This window comes from Prunus avium, chromosome 7 (assembly GCF_965620075.1).
Source record: "Prunus avium chromosome 7, drPruAviu1.hap1.1, whole genome shotgun sequence".
Lineage (NCBI taxonomy): Eukaryota > Viridiplantae > Streptophyta > Magnoliopsida > Rosales > Rosaceae > Prunus > Prunus avium.
Window position 1 is genome coordinate 34,145,658 of NC_142290.1, and position 19,150 is coordinate 34,164,807.

Sequence of the window (19,150 nt, forward strand, 5' to 3'; positions counted from 1 at the left end):
TTGGCTGCTTTTTCCTCCTTATCTTGACTCATTATACACTTGGTGTACCGTGTATCGTACCCTACCTGTGAAAGGCTTGCAACCGCTTGGGGCCTCTTTTAGCTGTTCTTATTAGCATTTTCTGATCTATCTCAAGGTCCTTGATAACTTTTGTCACAAAACGTTTGATTCTTTACGTTTACGTGTTAATAAATGCAGGGGAAGACTGTAATAATTTTGAAGGGAGGCAAAAATTGGAATAATTTTGAAGAAGTTTATATTTTGTTTCTATCCTTTCGTTGTTATGTTACATAATGTTTGTTACTTTTTTTTATATTACAATCTTGAATTTTAGTTCATATAATATTTTTTTCAAAGTATTAAAAAAAAAATCACACAAATATAGACTGTCATCAAGTGACAGAGTTAAAGATGACGACCCTGTCATCTTCATTATCTATGATACAGAAAATGTCACAACACACAATTGAGCTAGTATTGGCCCCTAATTTTAAAGTAAATAATAAAATCATTTACTACTAACTTTTTAACTTAATCCCTTAATTTTAAAATTATTTCCATAAGAAAAAACAAAATTCTAGCTACCCCTCGTTGCATGTATTATTCTGTATTACTTGGCTAATTCCAAATTGACGCAGCACAAGCAACAAAGGTTTCAAACGAAAACCTTGAGTAACAAGAAATTTGGATTCCACCAGAACTTAAGAGGAATTCCCTTGGGATAATTTTTGATTAAAATCTGAGATGATAAAAAACGTTCACCAAATCTGTCTAAATACACATCTCTCAACCCTTGAGCTGCTAGGGGAGTTATTACATTAAAACTGAAAAACAGAATTTATCCCGAAAATTAACTACGAAACTTTGAATGCGGTTTTGGAAGGCCAAACGACCTCAGAATGCCAAAATCCATCATACATCACAGCAAAACTGTGAGTTTGACTCGTGGCGTCGTTCCCTTTCCGAAATGGTATTTTGCGTCCTAATCGGAGCTCGGACTATAAATCTGCAAATTCCCGCTACGTCCTTTTTCACTTCTTCGCTCCAATTCTTCTTCACTCCAATTCTTCTTCAATCAATTAGAAAATCCCAACGATACGCCTTCCTTCTTTTCCTAGTGCCATAAGTGACCATATTTCGTCCTACATCACAAATATTTCAAGCTTCCAGCTAGAGATCAGGTAAGTAACTAGAGAGATAAGAGGAAGATTTGTCCAGTTCCTACTAGAATTGCTGTCCAAGACACTGAAAAAAGATACAATGGTGAAAGGTGCATGCGAAGAAACTTTCTTTGAACACAAACACAACCAACAATAAGATCAAATAACTTTGAACCTTCTCCTTTTCTTTTATTTTTATCCAAACTAATTATTATGAGCAAAAATATAACGAGTACATGTACAGATGCAGCAACTGCACCGCCTATAGCAAAGCCTAATTGCACAGAGGTTTGCGGAAATGTTAGCATCCCATACCCTTTCGGGATTGGTTCTAATATCAATTGTTACTTAAACGATTGGTTCGAAATAGAGTGCAGACAGGACAACAACTATACCAGCAGCAGGCCTTTCTTGAAGCGCCTCAAACTGGAGGTACTGAGTATTTCTTTTGACAGAGGCAAGCAATTAGTGGAGGTTCGTAACCCTGTTACATTCTTCAGCTGTGAGGGAAAGGAAACTCGCCAACCCCAAGATTTAGAGGGAACCCCCTTCGTGTACTTTGCATAAAGAAACACATTCACTGCAGCGAGTTGCGGCCTTCTTGCCACTGTGAGATCAGTTGAGATCGAAGATGATAATTCCACTTCTCCGTCATACAATGGGTGTTGTGATAGTGTTCTTTTGAAAATTATAGCTGGATCAAGAGAAACACGTTACCAAAAGAAAAGTACCCTTCAATTTTTCATTACATATGTTGAGTTGGTTAATAACCAATTGGAATTGCAAACTCCAGAGTCCCTTCTGAGTAAGAAAGCAAGTTGTATATGGTGGATTCTTCTTAGCAAACAACAACTTGGAAACAGAGGAAGAAACAGAGAAGAAACGGAGGAGGAAACAGAGGAGGAAACAGAGGGAATGCATGACAATGCAACGTGATTCCAGCCCAAGCATTTTTTATTGGTAATTGTATCCACACAGGATAACAGATCCCTATGGCCTACATAAACGATTTAAGGATGTATACAATAGTAAAATGATCATAAAAAGTTGTGGTCTGTATGTACTTTCACTTTCATTTATTTACTTTAAACATAAAAACCAATATTATTCCTTTCCATTTCTATTTCAAAGACTCCCAAACACATTTTGGAAAATATTTTTATAAAATGGGAAAGCAAATTCAACCCAAACTTCTTTCCCCGGTATTCCTTTTTTATTCTGAAAAGGAAATTCATAAACTTTATTAATTTGTAAAATTAAGTACACTTGACTTATAAAATAGTCATGGACTAAGGATTGTCATTCATTCACATGTGGGCAACCCGCTTTGATACCATGAAGTAGTTGAGGTTTCAATCCAAAACCAATTGGCAATTGGGGGAGTATCTCAATTTATTATAAGTTCTTACTAGGTTTCTCAACTTTACAAAACCCAGTAGGTGTGAGGTTTTGTCACAAAAGATCTCGATGTTATTAGAAGTGGTGTCATTCATTATATATTATATTTCATTTAGTCAAGTTTCTGATGTGGGACTTCATATTCTTATGCAGTGATTGTAGCTAGCTATACAACATGATGACATATAATTGAATTCATTTGTCAAGAATAATAAACACAAAACTGAAGTCGCATAATTTATTAAAAAAACTGAACCAAACAGTAGCAAACAAATAATTGAACTGTCTTCAAGAAAATAATGAAATTAAGTGAATTAAAGTAATGAAAATAATGAATTTAAGTGGATTAAATCTGAATGTTTTGACATATTACAGAAGACTTCAATTAAAGAAGAGTTCTATTATTTTTATTTTTTTTTTATTTTTTTTTTGGACTATGTATGTTTTGTAATTCGTAATATTTACGGCCACAATAATTAACTGAGCATATATGTGGACATTACTATGAACCCAACTGCATATATTTTTTTATTAATTTATATTTTGTGGTATCGAGAAAAGAGTACGAAATACTTGAATTCTCTATTATCAGACATATCAGACAGACAATCATGACAGCTCTACACATACAATTTCCACACACATTACCAAAAGAAAAGTAGAATTGATTAAGGTCAAATATGGCTGTTAGGTTTACTTTTTCCACATAACATAAATCCTAGCCAACAATTGATTCCTTTCGACCAAAAAAAAGAAAGAAAAAAAATCCAACAATTGATTCCCTTCATGGCCTATTGACAGGGCCTTGTAATTTGGACAGTTGGAAGAGCTTATGCATCTTTAGCTGTACCTTTTGATATTTCTTAGAATCATTTATACTTCAGGACAATTTTAGAAGCTTTTAATACAAGGCCCAGTCGATAGGCCTTGAAGGGAATTAATTGTTGGCTAGGATTTATGTTATGATTGAGCTGTGTGGAAAAAGTAAACTTACGCAGCCAGACTTGACCGTAATCAATTCTACTAATCCTTTATGTAGGGCGTAGAGTATGAGCATTAAACCCTAAACTAATTGGTAATAAGAGGCCCTACATCTCTTAAGCTTTTAAGCTAACTTTCCATCCTTCTATGTGGTGGGATACTCTACAAGTTGGTCAATAGACAAAGCAAAGAAATATTTAAGGGTTTACGTATGATTTATAAAAAGTATGATTTGTCATTTTGTGGGGTCCATTTTAGGTGTAATAAAGTTCCCTAACACATTGCAAAGAAAATTCACCTCAAACTCCCTGCTCCAGATTGTTCGTTTTTTCTTCTGAAAATGAAATGGTAAAGTTGAATAATTTGTCGTAGTTAGTGGGCTTGACTTGCAACAGTACTACTCATAGGTCAATGATATGGCCTAGCAGCTGCAGAAGTTGCCAGAAGCAGAAGGTAATATGAACCATCTTTGCACCTTCCTTATTTTCTTTTAGTATATATTATCCGAGGGAAAGCTTAGGCTCAAGAATGAGCATTTTGCTTTGCTAGCTAAATTCTAATTCCAAGCTTCCTACTAGGCAGGCAGATAGGTAATTAAAAAGAGGGAAGAAGAAACATAATGGTTGGCCAGTTGCTGTTCCATATCACTCTGTTCTTGTGGTCTATGAGTAATGCACTACTAGCAGTAGCATCACAAGTGTCATGTCGTGATTTGTTGAGTTAGTTAGATTGCTTAGTCGAGAAAATTACAATGTAACAATACATAAGAATCGTGTAGGCTGGTAATTGATTGCTTTAGCAAGAAACAGAAATAGAAAACAAAATCTTTTTCTTCAATTCTCTCAGATTCTTCTCATTCTCTTTAATGTTTTCACATGGATCGCACCACTTGGACTGATCAGACTCCGTCAGCATCGGTCCAAGTAGTTGAGCAGGAAGCTGCTGCAACAGACGTCCCAATTTTAATGGGCATGGATCTAGATGTTTTCAACGCTGCAAAAGAAGGCAAAATTGATGTCCTCAGGGGACACGATCCGCAGCATCTTAACCAAATATTGACTCCAACCCGTAACACAGTCCTCCATGTTTATATTGCTTATGCAAGCACCCCAAAGCTCGTCAAACCTAAAGAAGAAGCGCCGATCAAGCCAACCAGCGTTGTGGTCGTGGAGGATATCCTTCAGATCTGTCCGACACTGCTATGGCAGCAGAACGAGAGCGGAGAGACTGCCTTGGACATGGCGGCCAAACATGGGCTTGCTGAAATAGTTGAACTTCTCATCCAAACTGCAAAAGCCCGTCGTTGTGAAGACCTCGAGCATGGGGCTGCCGCCTTCTCCTTATCATCATCATCAGAAGAAGAAGCAGCCTGCTGGAAAATTTTCATAAGGACATCTAGTAAGGAGAAGGACACAGCCTTGCACCAGGCAGTGCGGTTTAAGCACCTTGGTGTGGTGGAGATATTGATCAGAGAAGACCCTGACTTTTCCTACCCTCCTAATGTTGCTGGGGAGACTCCACTTTATTTGGCTGCCGAGAGGAGATACAAAGCTTTGTTCTCCGAAATACTTGGCACTTGCAAGCATCCAACTTACCAAGGCCCCATTGGTAGAACCGCTTTGCATGCTGCAGTGATTCACGGTGATGAAGGTAGGTATATATAAATATAATAAACTTACATAATTAATTCTTTCTCCTTTTTCATTCATTTTCCCAGCAAACTAGCATGGGTATACGTATATATTTATAAGATTATTATTATACACTGTTTTTAGTTTTGCATTGATTAATTATTCTTTTTATATATACTTTTTAGAAATGACGAAAGAAATACTAAACAAGAAAAAAGATTTGGCGATAGTGACAGACGAAAAAGGATGGAGCCCACTTCACTACGCTGCATTCCATAGTCGTGCTTCAATTGTTAGACAACTACTAGAAGCTGATAAATGCAGTGCCTACATGGGTGACGAAGCTGATAAGAAGACCGCTCTTCACATTGCAGCCTCCAAAGGCCATGTTAATGTAATGAAACAACTTATTTCCTATTGTCCTGATTGTTGCGAAGTGGTCGACCAAAGACGTCGAAATGCTCTTCATTATGCCTTGGAGAAGAGTCAACCTCGAATTATTGATTTTGTTCTGATGGATACATGGCTTAGCAACGTCCTCTTAAATGCCAAGGATGTTGACGGCAACACACCCCTCCATCTACTTAATGCTCTTCTCTACACCGAGAGGCCTTTCATTGGTGATGATAGGGTTGATAAGATGGCATTCAATAAGGAAAACATGAACGTTCTCGACGTCATTGAAGCTAATGATTATTTGGTACGATATTTCATTAAACTTGTTTGTGTGTGACAGCACATGTCGGAATGATGAGCAGTAATTTAGCCAATTTAGTCTTCAAGGCTTTGGGTATTGCTTTTCAATTATGGTTAGGTTAAATTAATAATCCCTCGCCCTCAATTATTAGTTAGGTTATGATTTGCGTCAGATACACAACTGAAAAATTGCACCACTATCTCTTTGGTCTGTGTTGCAGATATCTCTCAAGCATGCTTTGAAAAGGAATGGTGCAGTATCAGGCCATCGAATTCTAAGAGAAAATGATCATGATGGCCAGAAATTAATAAAGGAAAACAAAGGTGGTGAAGACACTGAATTGGATAAAAATATAAGAGAATCCCATCTGATAGTGGCTACACTCGTAGCAACTGTTACATTCACAGCAGGTGTCACCATGCCTGGTGGTTATTACCAAAGTGATGCATCAGGGGAAATGCCATGAGTAAAGTATCAAAGCAAAATGTTATGGTCCCGGCCCCGGCACCGATTAAAGGACCAAGTCCGGGTTATGCAGTTCTAACAAAAAATCCAGCTTTCCAAATTTTTTATCTGGTCAATATGCTAGCCTTGTGTTTGTCCACTTATTCTGTCCTTGTGCGCCTTGTCTTATTGACACTCCCAGAGGGAAAAGAGAGGTACAAAACATTTTGGCATTCTACTATATACACCACTATTACGTCTGTACTTGCAATGATGGGTGCATTCATTTCATGCACATATGGAGTCTTAGGTGATTCTCCAGCACTTGCTCACTCGGGTTTAGTTATTGTTGCCTATGTATTAGTTTTCTTTCTTTATGTTCTAATTTTGAAGTTGAGAGGGAGAACTATTCCATATATCTATATAAACTTACCCGCTTTCTGGAAATATATATATATATATATATATAGGTCAATGAGATCCATGACAATTTGATTCACTTTCATCTTACAATCATCACTAATGTTCTAATCTTTTTCGTTTCCTCCTTTGGTCCGCTAAGACCTATTTGGTATATTAAAGTGATGAATAGAATGTAGTCGTAGTGAGTTAGCCCTTAACCAATTCAAATACTTTTTAAATACTTAGTAAATGAATTCATTAGTATGTAGTTGTCGTAGTGACTTAGCCCACACCACATGTTTCTCATGGAACTGCAACTTCAAGATTTTCCAAGAATTTTACCCTCTCCAGCTTTCTGTACGTATATTGTTTCCTATTTTAGGTGAACACTTTTCTAAATCAAAGATCGTCTATAGAGCCACTTATATCAACTAATGGATTGCACCAATTGCACATCCTCATATTCTTCTTGGCAGTCTTTCATGTGCTATACACTGCTATCACAATGCTGCTTGGAAGGCTACACTACAATATTGGGCATCATATCCCACGCACAAACACAAAACGACAATTCTGTCATTTGCTTGGGAAAATTGTAGAGAGATACAGATACTTGTTCTATCTCTCTATCTAACTCCCAAGTCTTAATCATTTCTCATATACTCAAAATCACATCGCTTCACTACGCTTCATTCCTTGGTCGTACTCTCAATGTTATACAACTACTAGAAGCTGATAAATCATGTGCCTACATGGGTGACAAAGTTGATAAGAAGACAGCCCTTCGCATTGCAGCCTGCAAAGGCCACGTAGATGTAATGAAAGAGCTTATTTCTCGTTGCCCTGATTGTTGTGAACTGGTAGATCAAAGACGTCGGAATGCTCGTCATTATGCCTCGGAGAACCATCGATCTCGAATTACAAATTTTGTTCTAAAGGATCCAGCGCTTAGCAACGTCCTCTTAAATGCCAAGGATGTTGACGGCAACACACCCCTTCATTTGCTCGTTCTTCGTCCCGGCCACCAAACTGATTTTTACAATGATAGGAGGGTTGATAAGATGACATTCAATAAGGAAAACATGAACGCTCTTGACCTCATTAGAGTTGATGATTCAGAAATGAGGTATGTGTTGGAAAAATTGGCTCACCTAAGGATACAAAGTCCTCTTTTGTGTGCTATGGATTTCTACCTAAATTCCATGACATGGTTGACTCATTTCTAGAAGAATTTTGGAGTTGCCCATGTGAGTAAATATTGGCTTACCATCTTTGTCAAAAATAGGTGACTTGTTTGGTGGCACAAAATGGTGGAATGTTTGGTAGCCATCCATGGTTAAGTTTGGTAGCCAACATTTGAATAGTGTGAGGTTGCATTCACACTCTTGCATATTTGGCTATATAAAGGGGTTTAGCATGCAAGAAGCTAAAATCATGGCTTAAGAGTTCTCTAGTGTATCAAAGTGTAGAGCAAGGGGTGAGAGAGAAAAGAGAGCTTGTGGAGAGAATAGAGTTCTAAGGGGGTTTCTTTGTAAACCAAAGTTGTAACTTATTCTTTCATTAGTGAATTTCTCAAGGGGATCACCAAGAGGATGTAGTCAATTGCTGAACCTCTATAAATTCTTGTGTCATTTTGTGCTCGGTTGGTTTCTCAAGTGTAGTGTGTGTGATTCATCCATAATTGTGTTTGTCACAAAGTCCATCAACAACAAGATCAAGGGGAGGGTGAGTTGAGTTTTGTGCTCAATTCACAACAAGTGGTATCAGAGCTGTGTTGGAGCAGCAAGTTGCTAGAGTGTTGAAGATGGCAGGTGACAAGGAAGCTGAAGGTGAAAGTAGCTCTATGCTGCAGAGGCTGCCACAATCTGTCAACATGAAGGTGGAGTTAAAGCCCTTCACAGGGAAGGAGAACTTCACGCTTTGGCAAAGGAGGATGAAGTCAGCCCTTACACAACAACATCTCCATGTTGTGTTGATGGGCAAGGAAAAGAAGCCAACAGGTATGACAGATGATGAGTGGGGTGTACTTGACGAGTTAGCCAGAGGAGCCATCGAAAACTACCTCTCCGATGAGGTGCTCATCAACGTGTTGAAGGATACAGCGAAGCAAACATGGGAGAAGCTCGAAGAGATGTTTGCAGGGAAGTCGCTGTCCAACAAACTCTTCCTAAAGGAAGAACTCCTAAATCTTAAGATGGAGGAGGGAGGTAATCTAATGGAACATTTAAGTAGTTTCAATAGATGTGTTGCTGACTTGCAGAGAATGGAAGTTAATTATAGTACGGAGGATAAAGCTCTTATGTTGTTGACATCCTTACCTCCATCCTATAAACACTTTCGAACTACTCTTATGTTCGGAAAGGTCACTCTGGATTTTGAGCCGGTGGTGCAAGACATCATGACGCACCATAGGATGGCCCAACGTTCAGGAGAAAACCCTCAAGGCGAAGGTCTAGTTGCTAAGACCGAAGAGAGGGGCCGTTCAAAGAGGCGTGAAGGCAAGAAAGGCAGCAGAGGAAGGTCAAAATCCAAGGCAAAAGAAGGTTGTTTCGAGTGTGGGTCAAAGGAGCACTGGAAAAAGAATTGCCCCATATGGAAGGAGAAGAAGAACAAAGGGAAGAATGCAGCAAACACAGCTGAGGAAGTCACAGAAAGTGATGGTGAGCTTTTATGTGTTAATGGCAATGTTAAAACTAATGCATTTGCTAATTCTTCAAGGTGTTCCTCTTCCGATTGGATTTTGGATTCCGGGTGCTCATACCATATGTGCTCAAACAAGGAGTGGTTTGACACATATGAAAAAGAAGAAGGTGGTGAAGTTATGATGGGGGATGGCTCAATTTGTAAAGTCAAAGGCACCGGTACAATCAAGGTGAAGATGCATGATGGGGCTGTTAGGACGCTTGGAATGGTAAGACACATTCCAAAGTTGCGTAAGAATCTCATTTCCCTTGGAACTCTTGATAAGAATGGTTATTCAATTAAAGCTAATGGAGGGAAACTCATAATCTCAAAAGGTTCACTTGTGGTTATGAAGGGAGAAGTTCAACCTAATTGTCTATATAGATTGTGTGGTACAACAATTACAGGTGGAGCAGCTGTATCCACAAGCAAGGACTCGAAGGATGAAACTCAGCTTTGGCATTTGAGGCTAGGGCACATGAGTGAGAGGGGCATGCAGGAACTACACAACAGAAAGTTGTTAAAAGGTGTTCAAAGCTGCAAGCTGGAGTTCTGCAAATTCTGTACCATGGGAAAACAATCAAAAGTAGCTTTCAAGCAGCGAGATAAAGAGGAAGAAAGCACAGGTGTGCTAGATTATATTCACACGGATGTATGGGGGCCATCACCGGTTAAATCAATGGGTGGAGCTCGCTATTTCGTGACTTTCTTGGATGATTTTTCCAGGAAGGTTTGGGTCTACTTCATGAAGGAGAAATCTGAGGTCTTCACCAAATTCAAAGAGTGGAAGGCAGAATTTGAGAACCTAACCGGAAGAAAGATCAAGATCCTAAGGAGTGACAATGGTGGTGAATATAAAGACAACAAGTTCCTTGAGTTTTGCAGAAACGAAGGCATTAAGAGGCACTTTACCGTGAAGAAGACGCCCCAACAAAATGGAGCTGCAGAGAGGATGAATAGAACTCTCATGGAGCGTGAGAGATGTATGAGGATTCATGCAGGATTGCCCGAATCATTTTGGGCGGAGTCAGTTAACCACGCTACCTATTTGGTTAACCGATCGCCGTCAAGAAATCTTGAGTTCAAATGTGCAGAGGAGGTATGGTCTAATAAGTCAATTGATTATACTAATCTTAAGGTATTTGGATGCAGTGCATATGCACTTATTCCTAGTGATGAAAGATCCAAGTTGAAGCCAAAGTCTCTTGAATGCATTTTCATCGGCTTTGAAAGTGGTGTGAAGGGCTACAAGCTATGGGATCCAGTGAACCAAAAGAAGATACTCAGCAGAGATGTTGTGTTTGATGAGAAGACCATGCCTATGAACAAAGTCAAGAATTCATATGCAAAAGAGGATGTTGTTGAGAAAGAAACAACCATTAAAGTTCCGCTCAAGAAGGTGTCCTTCACAAGAACAGCCAACTGAAGACGTTCAGGAGGAGGTGGAGTCTGACACTGAGGAGGAAGATGCTGGGCAACAACAACAACAAACTCAAGAAGAAGAGGCTCAAGAACTGGTGGAGCCATCATCTATAGCTCGGTCCAGGCCCAGGAGAACCATCAAACCACCTCAAAGGTTTGGATGGGACAATGACGCAGTTCACTATGCCTTAAATGCTAGTGAAGAAGAACCAACCACGTTCCAAGAGGCTGTTGAGAGCAAGGAACGAGAAAGTTGGATGGAAGCTATGATGCAAGAGATGGAATCTCTACACCAAAACTCAGTTTGGGAGTTAGTTCCTAAACCCGAAGGTCGCAAGGTTATTGGCTGCAAATGGGTGTTTAGGAAGAAAGAAGAAATGCATGAGAAGGGAGCCACCATATTCAAAGCTCGGTTGGTGGCCAAAGGATACTTGCAAAAGGAGCGAGTTGATTATGATGAAATCTTCTCTCCGGTGGTGAAACATACTTCTATAAGGCTACTACTCTCCATAGTAGCTCAAAAGGACATGGAGGTGGAACAAATGGATGTGAAGACTGCTTTCCTCCATGGGGACTTGGAGGAGGACATCTACATGAGCCAACCTCAAGGGTTCATTGAAGCAAGCAAGGAAAATCTGGTTTGCAGGTTGAAAAAGTCTTTATACGGGCTGAAGCAATCTCCAAGACAGTGGAACAAGTGCTTCGATTCTTTCATGATGAAGATTGGGTATAGAAGATGTGAATCAGATTGCTGTGTATACACTCATGCATTCAAGGATGGTAATATCATTTTTTTGCTTCTTTATGTTGATGACATGCTAATTGCATGTAAAGATATGTCAAAAATCCAGGAATTGAAGACATTGCTTGGAAGGGAGTTTGACATGAAGGATCTTGGCCCTGCACAAAAGATCCTAGGAATGGAGATAAGGAGAAACAGAAATTCAGGCAAGCTATGGTTGTCACAAAGTAAGTACATTTCCAAAGTACTTGAAAAATTCAATATGATGGATTGCAAGCCTGTGTCTACTCCTTTGGCGGAGCATTTTAAGTTAAGTGCGCAGGAATGTCCTTCTACGGATGAAGAGAAGGAAGAAATGAGCAAAGTTCCATATGCAAGCTTGATAGGGTGTCTCATGTATGCAATGGTGTGCACACGCCCCGACTTAGCCCAAGCCGTAAGTGTAGTGTCAAGATACATGGCGAATCCAGGGAAACAACATTGGACAGCAGCAAAGTGGATTCTAAGGTATTTGAAGGGCACCAAGAGGATTGGTATATTGTTTGAAAGACAACAAGGAAAGGCATGTATGTCGGGGCATGTGGACTCTGATTATGCAGGAGATCTAGACAAGAGGAGATCCACCACAGGATATGTCTTCATTTGTGGTGGAGGACCAATTAGTTGGAGAGCGGTGCTACAATCAGTTAGTGCTTTGTCTACTACAGAGGCGGAGAGTATATGGCGCTCACGGAAGCTTCTAAAGAAGCAGTATGGCTGAAGAGATTGGCAAAGGAATTCGGGATAGCTCAAGACTTGGTGGTGATACAAAGTGACAGTCAAAGTGCTATATACTTAGTGAAGAATCAAGCGTTCCATGGGAGGTCCAAACACATTGATGTACGATACCACCGGATAAGAGATTGGGTGAACGATGGAGACGTCATGATAAAGAAGGTTCATACAACTGAAAATGCTTCAGATTGTCTAACAAAGCCAGTCACAACAGCAAAGTTCAAACATTGTTTGAGCTTGCTCAATCTTGTTCCATGCTAAAGATTGAGGTGGAGTTCTTGGGAGTTATCAGGACGATTCTCAAGACATAACAGATGTCCTGAAAGGCAATGATTTCCACATGGAGTTTTAGGTTCGCCAAGGTGGAGATTGTTGGAAAAATTGGCTCACCTAAGGATACAAAGTCCTCTTTTGTGTGCTATGGATTTCTACCTAAATTCCATGACATGGTTGACTCATTTCTAGAAGAATTTTGGAGTTGCCCATGTGAGTAAATATTGGCTTACCATCTTTGTCAAAAATAGGTGACTTGTTTGGTGGCACAAAATGGTGGAATGTTTGGTAGCCATCCATGGTTAAGTTTGGTAGCCAACATTTGAATAGTGTGAGGTTGCATTCACACTCTTGCATATTTGGCTATATAAAGGGGTTTAGCATGCAAGAAGCTAAAATCATGGCTTAAGAGTTCTCTAGTGTATCAAAGTGTAGAGCAAGGGGTGAGAGAGAAAAGAGAGCTTGTGGAGAGAATAGAGTTCTAAGGGGGTTTCTTTGTAAACCAAAGTTGTAACTTATTCTTTCATTAGTGAATTTCTCAAGGGGATCACCAAGAGGATGTAGTCAATTGCTGAACCTCTATAAATTCTTGTGTCATTTTGTGCTCGGTTGGTTTCTCAAGTGTAGTGTGTGTGATTCATCCATAATTGTGTTTGTCACAAAGTCCATCAACAACAAGATCAAGGGGAGGGTGAGTTGAGTTTTGTGCTCAATTCACAACAGTATGATCTTGTAAGTCTTGCTTCTGTGTGATACTACTGTATGTACGGGTAATATCTCGGATCATTAAGAAATAGGCTCATGCAACTCTAATGTACATAATAGAGACTATCGTTTGTACTTTAGACTATCAATTTTATTCAAAAAATAAACATAAAAAATGAATTTTTAAGTTTTCAACACTTTGGATTTTGAGCTTATAGTATTAGGGCTCTTTCAAGATTACTTGTACAAAGTACTTGTACACATAAGCGTTTTTGTAATTCAGTGCTTTTATTAGAAAGATGTTGAATTTTTTTGTTCAAAATCAAAGTGCTTCCTTCAATTCACACCTAGCATGTGCTTCTCCTTGTTTTATGGTGTGGTGCTCATTCTTTTTCCAACCTCTTGTAAACATGGGAGAACATATATTATAAGTAAAAAATTTGGCTCTTTAAAATTGAGGAGGAACTCCTTCTCGAAACAAATGAGATTACAATTACATGGGAATTGCACATATTATTGTTAAATGTTCATGTAAAAATAAGCTATCACGCATTGCCAAAGGTTAGTATGAAAATTTTGCCCTAATCCAGAACCATATTAATCTTTCAATTTCCCCTAATCCAGAAACATATTAATCTTTTCCCAATGGCTAGTATGAAAATTTTGCCTTTTTTGACTTAGATTTGGTGTCAATTATGAATTAGTTACTATTTTATTGTTGTTCTGGTTGTGAAAGGGGGATCAGAAAAGAGAGGACAATAAGGTCTCCATGGAGCTGACAGAGGAAATTCTTCAAAGCATGGAAGTTGGGTTAGCTTTCAGAGACCATGTAATTACTCTATCTCTGTTTCTGGTTGTTTTCTTCATTTAATAAATAAATGAAAAAATACCATCTTCTTCAAGCTTTGCATATTTGAAGGCCCTTGTTTTTATGCATAGAGTGGTAGTATTAGTTCATTGGATTTTCACAAGGCGACTAGTTATGTAGTGACTGCTAGTGATGATGAGTCTATTCGCCTACATGATGTCTCCACTTATGCTGTTGACTTGGTTTGCTTTACTTCTCATCCTACCACAGTTATATACTCTTCCAAAAATGGCAGGGACGGTATGCTTCCACTTTACCTCAACTACCATGTTTGATATTTATGTTTGTTAACTGCGTGGCATGCTATTACGTTTAGAGTCAGTTATTTTATTTGATTGGTTCATTCAGTTCAGATCAGAATCCTTGGTTCATTCAAGTATGTGCTCTAGCAATGTTCTTGTTTGCTTTTCCATTCATTGTCATGGCAACTCAAGGGCAATTACTATTCATATGGAATTAATTTTATTTATATAGTTGTGATTAATAATAATAAAAATTATTAGGTATGTCAAAAAAAAATTCTGAATTTTTTTGTAATTTTTCAGATTTTTTTTCCGATTTGTTTCTTCTCTGTCAACACCCTCAAGCAGCAACTCAGGCTAATCTTGCCTTCGAGCCTGCCCAATTTTGAGGGAGCCCACATCTTGCCCTGGCTAGAATGCATTGGTGGAGAGGTATTTTCAGCCCAGTGGAAATGTTCTTACCCTATTTTTAGGATTTAGTTTTGCATTTGCCGCAGGGTTTCTATGTTCTGCCATGTTCTGCCACATGCCCTATTTCTAGGGTTTTCTCTTGTGAGTCCTTATTTAGTTGAGATTTTAGTTCCTTACTTAGTTAGGAGTGTAATTACTTACCCATTTATTTAGTATACTATTGTAATTGAGATATATTTCATATTATAATTTAGATATATTTCTTATTGTATTTAGGGTTAACACATCTTTGTACTTTTTTATAAATACATCTATATTACAAGAAGAATACACATCTAAGCATATATGAGAATTCCGTAAACTTTGTTTGTCCGTTATTAATTGTTGCACAGATAAACGACAGTAACCAAACTTAAGTTGAATTGAAATCTTGATTATTTATTGATTAATGGTTTGTTTTCTAGCTAAATACTATTGCCATTCCAACGATATTTACTTTCCGCTCAAGAAAAGGAGAAAACCCCTAAGTCGAGAGCAGGTACCACAGTGGTGGCCTCCCCCCTCCCCCCTCCCCCAGTGGCGGACGCAGGATTACGTCGCCATGGGGTCATAGTGTTAAGTTTCGGCGGCCTGTAGTGGTTGGTGGTGGAGGTTGGGGGGATTAGTTAGGTTTTTAGAGGAGAGGGAATTTTGAAAAAAAAAAATTAGGTTTTGGGATGAATTGAAATGCTGCTGCTGGGAATTAGAATCGGGTAGATAGGGGCTGCTGATGGGTTTTTTTTTTTTTAAACCTGGCTTCAAAACGATGTCGTTTTGAGCCAGGTTTTTTAAAAAAAAATTAACACGCCTGGACCAAAACGGCGTCGTTTTGGCCAGGCGGTTTAAAAAAAAAAAGAACTCGCGCGCGCGCAAGGCAGGCGCTGCCTGCGCCAGCTTCTTCTTCTTCCTCTGCTGGGTATTTCGTCGAGCACTTGGTGTGCGCCATGGGGTCGCACACCAGCCAGCCATGGGGTCGCACCAGTCCTTCTCCACTGCGTTTCCAAGCTTCCATGGGGTCGCCTGACCCCATTTGTCCCTCTGTGCGTCCGCCACTGCCCTCCCCCCTCCCCCCTCCCCCCTGCTTGACACCCAGGTTCGAAACCCCAAGGGGTTTCTTTCCTCCCAATGTAACCAAAAAAAAAAAAGGAGAAAACCCCTATCTTTTTATAAATATTTACTTTTTATTCTATTCGAGTCAGCAAAACGAACACAGTATATGAAGACACGAAATCATCAATAAATATTATTATTTCTTAACAAAGAATCCCTGGGACTGAGATGAAGGGGAATCCTTGGTGGTTGTTCGTTTGGAAGAAACTGTTTCATCTCAAAATGTGGAAGAAACTTTCTAACCGATGCAACAATCTTCAATTAATTTTGAAACCGCATCTTTTAATATTTTCGATAAAAGGTAAGTGTTGTTGATTTGTTGTGATAATTTAATTTGCTTGAACGTACAACTGTTATGACATCAAGTGGAATACTTGTTTGTGTTTGTTTTTGGTAAGGGATACAGTTTTGTGATAATAATATCATGAGTTTTTGGATAAAATTCTTATGAATATATATATGTTTGTGAGTTCGATTCTTATATTCAAAGTTGTTACTAGGGTTGGAGAAGTCGAGGACAAAGGAAAACGAGCAGTCAACCTTAATGGACCTACCCAATGATTTCCTCTTCGACGTCCTTACAAGCAAGGGCGGAACCAGAAATTTTTCAATGGGTGGGCTAGCTAAAGTTATTAGCTTAAAATCTAATGATAATTTTTTTTTTGTACTTACATTTTCTATAGTTTTTCTAGAAATAAAAATATACATTAAATCATATAAATCATGCTAATTGTAAACACAAGGAAAAAAAAATTAGAGCCATATTATTCACAAAAGGTGAATTTTATTTAGAAAAATGCTTAACTTTTGGAGACAAATTAATAGAAAATTTTTTAAATTGTTGTTGGGACAAACTTTAACACCAAATACAAATGTGGAAGACCTCTTACTATGCATATTGGTGTTGAGATTATATATATATATACAGTTATTCTCTTATCCGGATGTCCGCACGTTATTATCGTGCGGATCCTATTGTAAACAGGCAGGAAAACAGAGAGGGGTAGTACAAAATACACTGCGTCCGCACGATAATAACGTCCGGATATCCGCATAAGAGAATTTCTATATATATATATTTTATAGTTAAAATATTAGACTATATGTATATTTAATTTGTTTTTTCCCAAACTGTCCCTGGGCTAGAGCCAGGGGCAGCCCTTGCCTTGGTTCCGCCCATGCTTACAAGACTGCCGGTAAAATCACTTTGTCACATTCGTAGCATATCTAAGACCTCTTTAAGCATAGTTGATGACCCATTTTTTGCTACGCTACGTTTACTGAATCCTGCTACCAACACTGCTCGTTGTGAGTAATGAAGCTATGAAAGGTAGGAAAATATAACAGGGCATGGGGCAGAAGGAGGTGGGGATAGATACAGGACGTAAAAATTAAACTGAGTAAATGAAGCAATAACTTATATCAAGTTATCTTTTTTGCACTCACTTTATGTTTTCTAAATCATACATCCACCTGATGGGCAGTGCAACAAGACTAAAGTTGTACTGAGAACATAGGAATTAAGAAAAGCAAGTTGGCTAATCTAAATAATCAACCACTCATATCTCTGAATGAGACTGATATTTGAGCCCAAGCATGTTGCAAATAATTATTTATAAACATATATAAACATAATTGAATGGGTGGAGTTGCAGCAACTAGTACAATTTGCAAGTTCTTTCTCCTTAGCAGCTGCCATCCTCCTTAGCTTTGCAGCTTGTGCAAATGTTGAAGGCCTGGATTCAACAAAAATAAGATCACAGTCCTGCTAGATGTAAAAACTTTGAAGATGCAATTATCAACAGAATGCTAAGAACCCAAAAACCAAAATTAATATAGCATGTATTTAAATTGATGGAATATAAGATTTAATTAGCAGTCTTCACTCCCCTCTGCGAATAAGAGAATGATTTCACACCAAATTACCATTAATTGCTTAAATGCGTATCGATATTCGTTGAAGCAAGTAACTTTTTCAACTGTTGCAGCCACCTGGAAACAAATTGGAAAACGACGACGAGTATGAAGACGAGAGGAGCTGCCACCGACCTTCTATGGCCCTCTAGGGTTTCCACCACCTCTCCCATCTCTGATGGTCTCCTTGCTCGATCCCTACCAACACCACCTTCTTCGTCCTCTCAGAATCTCAATACCACTGCCACCTCTGCATCTGGCTCTCGGTTCTTTTTTCTTTTTTTTTTTGCTTGGACAGAATGGCACTCGGTTACGTTCTCCTGCTTCTCACATCTGGCTCGTCGTCGTTTTCTCTGTTTTTTTTTTTTTTTTCTGTTCAATATCGTCGTTTTGTAATAGTTTTCTTTGGTCAATGTCGTCGTTTTTCTCGGTTACTTTGTTGTTCTGACCCAAGTCCAAATGGGCAATTTAGCGGCCGATATTTGTTTGGGCATGGTCCAATTCAAATTTGGCCCAAATCTGAGGGTAGAACTTAGTATCGACGTTGCAAATTTACTAATTTACCCCTAAAACAATAATGTCAATAACCACTACCATTCCAGAAATGAGATAAAATCAAAGCGTAAATTTGTCATTCCCGTTTCCATGATTATTTATTGATTAATTGTTTGTTTCCTAGCTAAACCCTACTTCCATTCCAACTCTCTTTACTTTCCGCCCAAGAAAAAGAGAAAAACTCTATTTTTATTTCTATTCCAGTAAGCAAAACGAACACAGTATATGAAGACCCATTTGCAAATCTTGCCGTTTGTTCAGGGCATTTTCAAAGGAAAGCTTCATACATCAAACTTAAACAAAGAATTGAAGAGGTATTCCTGCTTTTACTTTTGGCATCATGACTGATTGTTGAAGGTAATAAAAATACTCCATGCTGTGTAGTCACCACAGGCACATCATGCTGGGTATTGTTCTGCACATCATAAAATCTAAAGGCGTCAGGTCATCATCGAGTTACCTTGATCCACAGTGCCACAAATTCATCACTTTCTAGCTACGTAGACTCTCAAAGATATGATATGACTCTCCTTCCCAAATGTTGTTTGGCAATTCACTTTCCCTGCAATCTTCAATCAGATAACCATTGTAATTCTATTGTTTTTTCATAATTTTTTAGCATCCATATCTCAAGAGAAGCATACCTAGATGACATAATAGCCAAACACCCTCTCACGTTAAGCAAATGATTCAAACCATG

General features: G+C 38.6%; 1 protein-coding gene across 1 annotated transcript; it reads left to right on the forward strand.

The window, feature by feature from the left end:
• The first annotated feature begins 4,043 nt into the window (after nucleotides 1-4,043).
• On the forward strand, nucleotides 4,044-6,709 carry LOC110754750 (protein ACCELERATED CELL DEATH 6-like). The gene is made up of 3 exons (XM_021955865.2): nucleotides 4,044-5,189; nucleotides 5,356-5,870; nucleotides 6,088-6,709. The coding sequence occupies exons 1-3, from the start codon at nucleotides 4,415-4,417 to the stop codon at nucleotides 6,331-6,333; spliced, it is 1,536 nt and encodes a 511-aa protein (XP_021811557.2). The 5' UTR covers nucleotides 4,044-4,414; the 3' UTR covers nucleotides 6,334-6,709.
• Nucleotides 6,710-19,150: the final 12,441 nt, after the last annotated feature.